Here is an 8,470-nt window from a genome sequence, read left to right on the forward strand (position 1 = left end):
GAGCCCGGAGACGTGCTAGGGTACCTTCCCAGTGAGGAGGTAAAAAAAAAAAAAAAAAAAACAGAAAAATGGGCCATAAGGGGAGGTGCTGTGTGTACCCACCTGCCTGTCCCTGGGGAATCGGGGGGGGGACGGGGAGGACGCTTGTCAGGAAGAGTGGAATTACAGTGTTTACTCTGCTGGGGGAAAACAGAAGAGCTCCAGGGTAAAGAACTCTAGCACATACTTTTTGATTCCCTTTAATGTAGTAGTGTGTGGCTCAGTGTACCCTGAAACTATAACACTCCCCCAATGTCACATGCATTTTTTCAGAGTGAAGGGAATTAGCTTTCATTAGTTTTTCAAAAATGTGACCCCCAAAAAGGTGAGGACTACCTAATGCCCCACTCCTCTCCCTAGGAGATTTCCCTGTGCTGTGAATCCCTGTCCAGGGAGGCGGGGCTCCTGGCTCTCCAAGGCCCTCCACCACGAGTGCTGCCCCTTCACCCAGGCTGTGGCCAGGCCATTCAGGCCGTGTACGAGGACACAGACACAGGTGCCCGAAAGGTCGTGGTCACTCACTGGCTAGCTGACTTCTCCTTCTCTCTGCCTTCCATCCGACATGTCATTGACTCAGGAATGGAGCTCCGAAGTGTGAGTGACAGAGATGAGGGGAATGAGGCTAAAGAGAGGAAGGGCCACTCTGATCTGTCTTGGCCTTGGTCCGGGGATGGGTGACAGGTTTACAATCCTCGGATCCGAGCAGAATCCCAAGTGTTGAGGCCAGTCAGCAAGTGTCAGGCAGAGGCAAGACGCCTGCGGGTGAGAGGGTTCCCACCAGGTAAGAGCCCTTGCCCTCACCAAGACGGAGCACGAGAAGAGCTGCCGTCATGCCAGCCCTGGGAGTTCTACAGTGGTCTTCTTTCCCAGGTCTTTCTCCCCTCAGGATCCTGCCTCCGCCTGTATCCCAAGTCCTTCCTAGAACTAGAGGCTCCCCTGCTGCCCCCACCCAGGGTATGGGAGGAGAATCTGAGCCCCCTGGTGTTACTGCTAAAGAGGAAACAGATTGCAGAGCCAGGGGAGTGTCACTTCCTGGACCTGCCTGGTGAGCATCCCTCCCACTCAAGTGCGGCCGGCCCTGTGACCAGCGCAGAGCTCGTGTCCTCTAAGCCTCTTTCCCCTCCAGCTCCAGAAGCACTGATGCAGGCCCTGGAAGACTTAGACTATTTGGCGGCCCTGGATGACGACGGGGACCTGTCAGACCTGGGAATCATCCTGTCAGAGTTCCCCCTGGCCCCGGAGCTGGCCAAAGCCCTGCTGGCCTCGTGCGAGTTCAACTGTGTGGATGAGATGCTCACCCTCGCCGCTATGCTCACTGGTATCAACCTGCTATGAGTCAGGGACTCTTAGGACCACGTCAGCCCTGCCCCTTGTGTTTGGGTGCTCCTAAGGCTGGCCCTTTCCTCTGTGCTCTAGTTCACACGCCTCACAACACCTGAAGAGCCAGGCTTAATCACTTTCCCTTCTCCTGTCTCTTTGGCCTCTTCCTGCTGGCTCTTGCCCCTCAACATATTTAAGTCTCTCCCACCTGCTCCCTCTTTCTCCCTTTCTCTGGTCAAATTTAATAATAATAATAATGATAAGTAATACATAAATAAATAATTCTTAAAAGAAAGAGGGGGCTGCAGGCTGCATAGTAGTTACAGCGCTGGACTCCAACATGGCTGACCACAGTTTAAGTCCAGGACCTGGTGGCTTGCTTTCTCATTCTCTCTCTCTCTCTCTCTCTCTCTCTCTCTCTCTGTGTGTGTGTGTGTGTGTGTGTGTCTGGTAAAATTTTTAAATAATAATAAATTAAATTCATAATTCTTTAAAAAGGGACACAGGTGACATGGTGGTTATGGTACTAGACTCTCACATGGCTGACCATGGTTCGAGTCCCAGACCTAGTCGCTGACTTGCTCACTTTCCCCCTCTCTCACTTTGTGTCTCTCGTCTCTCTCTGGTCAAATTAACAAATAAATAAATAAATAATTCTTAAAAGAAAAAGTCTCTCCTACCTGTTATACTAAACTCACACCTCTCTTCCTCAACCCTGTCCCCTCTGTCAGCTATACAAGCATATCTTTATCCTGTTCTATCTGGTCTTGCTCACCCCCTGCATTCCGGCTTCAAGCCCTCCATGCTACTGAAGTAGCTGTCACTCACCAGTGCCCTAGCAGATACCAGATCCAATGGACAGGTTTTACTACAGGGTATAATATTCATTGGAGACAGAGAGAGAGAGAAATCACCCATCCCCCAGAGGGATAGCCACACTGCAGTCCCCTCTCTTCCATTCTCCTCTCGGGATTGTTGACACACAAGCACATGCGCCTCACATGCTTTTTAAGCTACCAGCTTGGGACTTGAACTGTGCAATTGGCCATCTGGGATCCACCATCTTAACCTCCACACCACTTGCTGCCCCTGCAGTGGACAATTTTGAGCCTTTACTCATAACCTTCTTTTGACACGTGAGAGTGCTGACCACTCCCAGCTTCATGCTGCCTCCTCCCTAAGCCTCTGTGATGCTACTGCTTGTGGGGGTTTTTTGTTTGTTTTTTGTTTGTTTGTTTTTTGGAGAGGTTTTTGTCACAGGGCGCGTGCGCTCGCCAGACAGAGAGATAGAAAGCGAGAAATCACCCCCCAGGGGGGATGGCCATGCCGCAATCCCTTCTCCTCCATTCTCCTCGCAGGATCTTGGGCACGCATGCACACGCACCCGGTGTGAGTTTTAAGCCACCGGGTCTGGGACTGGAACCGCAGTTGACTACGTGGGAGTCCAGCGACATAGCCATTACGCTAACTGCTGGTGGTTTTCATCTGACCTCTCTTCATGTTTTTCTTGGGCTCCTCGTCCTCGGCTCAGCCAGTGTAAATTGGTCCTCAGGGTTCTATTTTTGCCCCTTTTGTTTTCTCAGTCCCTGAACTCTCTGAGCAAGTTCATCCACACCCATGGTTTGAAATGCGACCTTAAAGGACCAGCAGATAGCATAATGGTTACATTGCTGAACTCCCATGTAGTCAACCCTAGTTCAAATCCCGGACCTAGGAGCTTGAAACTCGCACTGGGCCAAGTGTGTGCATGTTCAAGATCCCAAGAGGAAAATGGAGGAGACGGGATTGTGGTATGGCTATTCGCTCTGAGAGCTAATTCCTTGTTTTCTATCTCTCTGACTCTGTCTCTCTGGCAAGTACACATGCCCTATACCAAAAATCTCTCAAAAAAAAAAAAAAAAAAAGAAATATTACCTTAAAATTTCCATGCCTCTGGGCCAGCAGGTGGCATGATGGTTCGGGCACTGGACTCCCACATGGCCAACTCCAGTTCGAATTGTAGACCTGGAAGCTTGAAACTCATGTGTGCATCCCCAAAATCCAAAAGGAGAATGGAAAAGAAGTGATTGCAGCATGGCCATCCTCCCAGGGAAATGATTTCTTGCTCTGTGATGAGCATACATGCCCTATGGCAAAAATCTCTCTTAAAAAAAATCTTTTCTTTTGGGACCAGCAGATGGTGTAATGGTTACGTCGCTAGACTCCCATGTAGTTAACCAAGGTTCAAGTCTCAGGCACAGTGGTTTAAAACATGCCAGGCACATGTGTGTGCATGCCCAAAATTCCGAGAGGAGAATGGAGGAAAAGGGATTGTGGTGTGGCCATTCTCCCAGGGGGTGATTTCTTGCTTTCTGTCTCTCTGTCTCTGACTCTGCATTATGTGCACTCATCCTAAAGCAAAAGTCTCTCTCTTAAAAGAAAAAGGAAAAGAGGGACCAGCAGTTGGCGTAATGGCTATGTAGCTGGACTCCTATATAATTGACCGCTGTTCGAGTCCTGGACCCAGTGGCTTAAATTCACTCCATCGCGTGTGCGTGCGTGCCCAAGATCCTGAGAGGAGAATGAAGGAGAAGGGATTGTGGTGTGGCCATCCTCCCAGGGGGTAATTTCTCTCTGTCTCTCTGTCTTTCTCTGTCTTTCTGGAGAGCACACATGTCCTATAGCAAAAAAACAAACAAACAAAAAACCTCTCCAAAAAAAAGGAAGAGAAATAAAACTTGCACCAGGCATGTGTGCATGCATGCCCAAAATCCCAGGTGAAGAATGAAAGAGAAAGGATTGCAGCCCAGCCAGCCCTCCCAGGGGGGAGGGGATGGGGGGGGGGATGATTTCTTGCTTTCCTTATCTCTCCAGCAAGCACATGAGTCCTATAGCAAAAATCTCTCTTAAAAACACTTTTTCCCCATGCTTTGTACCCAGTATCTCTCTGCCAATACCATTCTTGGTGGGGCCAAGGGTATACCCAACTGCTGATGTATAATCTCTACCAGACTAGCCCACAGTACCTCAGCTCAGAACTAACATTTAGCACTCCGTTCAACAACCCCTCACCACCATTACTACAAAATCATTTCCTTTCTCTGGATTCAGTTTCAGATAATACCTTCATCTCTGCTGTTCCACTGCTTTTTCTAGACTAACCCTTCTCCAGTTCCTTTCATTTCTACCTCCCAATGTCTTTTTTTTTTTTTTTAAGAGAGATTTTTGCTATATGGTGCATGCACTCACTGGAGAGACAGCGACAGAATGCAAGAAATCACCCCCACCAGGGGGACTGGCCATGCTCAACCACAATTCCGTCTCCTCCATTCTCCTCTTAGGATCTTGTGCATGCATGCACATGTGCCCACTACGAGTTTAAGCTGCCAGGTTTGGGACTCAAACTGCTGTTGACCACATGAGAGTCCAGTGATGTAACCATTACGCCATCTGCTGGTTCCTCCAATGTCTCTTTTTTTTTTTTAAGAGGTTTTTGCTATAGGGCACACGCGCTAGCCAGTAAGACTGAGAGCGACAGAGAGACAGAAAGCGAGAAATTACCCCCCCAGGAGAGATGGCCGCACCACAATCCCTTCTCCTCCATTCTCCTCTCAGGATCTTGGGCACACACGCACATACACCCAGGGTAAGTTTAAGCCACCAGGTCCGGTACTTTAACCACAGTCAACTATGTGGGAGTCCAATGACATAGCCATTATGCCAACTGCTGGTCCCTGTCTCTTTTTCCTAATTCATCTGCTATTTTCCATATTCACTGCCAGGGTCAATGTTAGACCCTCATCATTGCTCAGTCAGCTTCCTTCAGTAGCTTTCTACTTACTCAATGAATTTTTCAAACACATGACTCTCTTATTTAAAAACTTGTCTTTAACAGTTATTCTTTACCTTCAGGACACACAAAAACTTGCACGTATCCTATCCAGCCTCTCAGGCTTCATCTGTAGTCTGCCTCCCATACCAGGTGGCTTGCAGTTCCCAAATATCTCATGCTATTAACTTGCTATGCCTTGCTCTTCTTGAAGTCTAGGATGCCCTCTCTGCCTCATTTACACTGAGCTTATTTCTACTCAGACTTCAAACATCAGCCCAAGAGGCTCATCCTTTCATCCCAGATCACCCTCATTCCTAGCACACACAGCCTGGATTAGGTGCCCTATTTGTTTCTCGAGTACCATATGCATACTCCTATCGTGCCTACCAAGCCTGCTTCCTTGCTGGTCTCTCCCACCAGAATCTAAGCTTTTTGCAGGCGAAGACTATTTATCTTCAATGTCTGATGAAATGCATAGTACTTAAAACTTATCAATGCCCCCACCTTTTTAAGAGAGATTTTTGCTGTAGGGTACATGTGCTCGCTGGAGAGACGGAGAGACAGAAAACAAGAAATCACACCCCCCCCCGGGGGGGCAGATGACCATGATGCAATCTCTTCTCCTCCATTCTCTTCTCCAGATCTTGGGCACAGGTCTGGGACTTGAACCATGGTTGACTACATGGGAGTCCAGTGACATAGCCCTTACACCATCCTCTGGTCCCTCTCAATGTCTTTCCAAAGGAAAACTTTCAGCATTCCACTTGTACTATCCTTTCTCGTTTCCCAAAACTACATTCCTTTCTTCTGCCTCTAGCTGCTCCCGGGTTTACCCGTCCTCCCCTCTGTGCAAAAGAAGCTGCCCTGCGTCGGGCCCTGGAACACGCAGACGGTGACCACAGCTCTCTGATCCAGGTGTACGAAGCCTTCATACAAAGTGAGTGGCCTACTCTGTATCCTCTTCTAGAGTTCCAGATTTTTCCAAAGAGAAGTGGTTTGCAGCCAGTTGACAGATCTCTGTCCCTGGGAAGAAGAGGCCCTTTGGCCAAAGGCTGGGTGTTTTCAGGGGTCTCGAGAACTTCGTCGTAGCTAATCTCTTTCCTCTCCTAGATGGAGCAGATGAGACTTGGTGCCAGGCTCGGGGTCTAAACTGGGCAGCATTGTGCCAAGCCCGTAAACTCCGGGAAGAGCTCCTAGAACTCATGCAGCGAATTGAACTTCCCTTGTCCCAACCAGCCTTCGGCTCTGAGCAGAATCGCAGAGACCTTCAGAAAGCACTGGTGTCAGGATACTTCCTCAAGGTTAGGGGAAAGGATTGGGGTGAGGGTGGTAAACGATACAAAAGGAGCAAACGTCGGCCTGCCATCTCTGAAACTGGGGTCCAGGCGGCCATTCAAAAGTTTATTTTGAACCAGAAGGGACTTTCCCTTTATAACTTTGGGGGACAAGGGACTATGGAAAATGCCATTGGTATAGCAGGGACCAGGCACCACCTGGTAATGCTTTACTTTTATCACTCTCACCACCCTCACTAATTCTGTCTCAGCCCTCCCTCTTGTCTTTTCCTACTGTCTGACTCTTCCCTTTTACTCATTCCTTTAATGTCTCTGCCTTTCAATGAGGTGGCCCGAGACACAGACGGGACTGGAAACTACCTGCTTCTCACCCATAAACACGTGGCCCAGCTCTCTTCAAACTGCTGCTACCGGACCCGCCGGGCTCCTGCCAGGCCCCCACCATGGGTGCTTTACCACAGCTTCTCCATATCCAAAGACAACTGTCTTTCCATTGTTTCTGAGATTCAGCCACAGATGTGAGTTTCCCGACACTCCTCTTACACTGCCCATTCCTCTCCCTGGGGCTGAAATTATGACTAGACAATTAAGACTTTTTTTTTTTGGAGAGGTTTTTGCTATAGGGCACGTGCACTCACCAGACAGACAGAGACAGAGAGACAGGAAGCGAGAAATCACCCCCCGGGGGGGATGGCCATGGCACAATCCCTTCTCCTCCATTCTCCTCTCGGGATCTTGGGCACGCACGCACACACACCTGGCGTGAGTTTAAGCTGCCGGGTCTGGGATTCGAACCATAGTCGACTATGTGGGAGTCCAAAGACATAGCCATTACGCTAACTGCTGGTCCCAGCAATTAGACTTTGAGGAGGGAATCTTAGTGGTTTGTAGTAACATGATTTGAAGAATTTGTGGAAAGGGTGGTGAGAGGTTTTAGGTCTACATTATAAGAGAAGATACAAAACATCTCATTATGGCTCTCTCTGTCAGGCTGGTAGAGTTGGCCCCTCCATACTTCCTGAGTAACCTGCCCCCCAGTGAGAGCAGAGACCTCCTGAACCAGCTGAGAGAAGAAATGGCAGAGTCTTCCACAGGGAGTGAATCCTCCTCAGCCCAGGAGTTTGGAGATGCCTGTGTTCTGCAGTGATCTGTCTGCTGAGGAATGGAACTGAGCTCCTCTGTTGCATTAGATCCTCCCTCAGGCTAGTACCAAGGCGGGCAGCCAGATCTAGAAGCCCAAAGTTTAGGGCCAAATGTAGACCCTAGTGCCTGAATCCCAAGAAATGATGGACTCGGCGTGGAGAGAGTAGGGGAAGTCACAGTCTCCTTAGGGTAGGACCCTCTCCTTAACCTTCTCTGTTTATTGGAGAGGGACCGACATGCTGCCTGTTCCTCCAACTTATGTCAAACCCACTCTTGTACTCTCTTTTGGTTTATAAAAGATTTTTCTATGATACTCAATTTTAATTTGGTTCTGCAGCACCATGTACAACACCCATGAGTCAGAGGTGAAATTCTATCAAAGATCCAGGGCCAACCCCTCCAGCAGTAGCCTCCTCCCTGGTTCCTACCTCTAGTCAAGACCTTGTGTAATGAGGGATGTTGCTGTCACCTGCACAAACAAGAGTGGTCTGGCTACAAGGTCTCTGGCCCTGCCCGACTTCCCTCTGCCGCAATGCCCCGCCCTCCAGGAGAGGGAACATGGGGGAGCTAAAGGAGTCAGTCAAAGTCTTTCCCTTCTTTCTCATACAAATTAAATCCTACTTCCTGTTAAACCTGAAGGCAACCATCCCCTAACCCAACTTTCCACCAACAAGCCCCCATCTCAAAGTGACATCTCTCCAGCAGCTTTAGTGACATCATGCTTTCCCTTCTTTCCACTCAGTATTCTCTCCCCTTCCCTGCCCTTGGCCTATGAAATTTGGTGTCCTCTGCCATCTTGCACAATGTATATGTTTGTAGAACTTGGTAGGAAGACAAGTTTGGTCCTTAGAACCTTGCTTTT

The 8,470-nt window shown here is 49.0% G+C and overlaps 1 protein-coding gene across 2 annotated transcripts in view; it reads left to right on the forward strand.

Annotated features, from left to right (window-relative positions):
- Window positions 1-7,921, forward strand: part of DQX1 (DEAQ-box RNA dependent ATPase 1) — a 10,291-nt gene extending 2,370 nt beyond the window's left edge. Inside the window, exons 4-11 of one of the 2 annotated variants that reach the window (XM_014588889.2) lie at window positions 400-633; window positions 721-820; window positions 926-1,084; window positions 1,166-1,357; window positions 5,988-6,107; window positions 6,281-6,471; window positions 6,793-6,983; window positions 7,456-7,921. In XM_014588889.2, coding sequence (XP_014444375.1) covers window positions 400-633; window positions 721-820; window positions 926-1,084; window positions 1,166-1,357; window positions 5,988-6,107; window positions 6,281-6,471; window positions 6,793-6,983; window positions 7,456-7,612 — 1,344 coding nt within the window. In that variant the 3' untranslated portion in view covers window positions 7,613-7,921. Of the gene's footprint in view, window positions 1-399; window positions 634-720; window positions 1,085-1,165; window positions 1,358-5,987; window positions 6,108-6,280; window positions 6,472-6,792; window positions 6,984-7,455 lie in introns of both variants that reach the window. The other variant, XM_027772943.1, reaches the window with a different exon arrangement.
- Window positions 7,922-8,470: the final 549 nt, after the last annotated feature.

This window comes from Tupaia chinensis, unplaced genomic scaffold, assembly GCF_000334495.1.
Source record: "Tupaia chinensis unplaced genomic scaffold, TupChi_1.0 Scaffold000316_1, whole genome shotgun sequence".
NCBI lineage: Eukaryota > Metazoa > Chordata > Mammalia > Scandentia > Tupaiidae > Tupaia > Tupaia belangeri.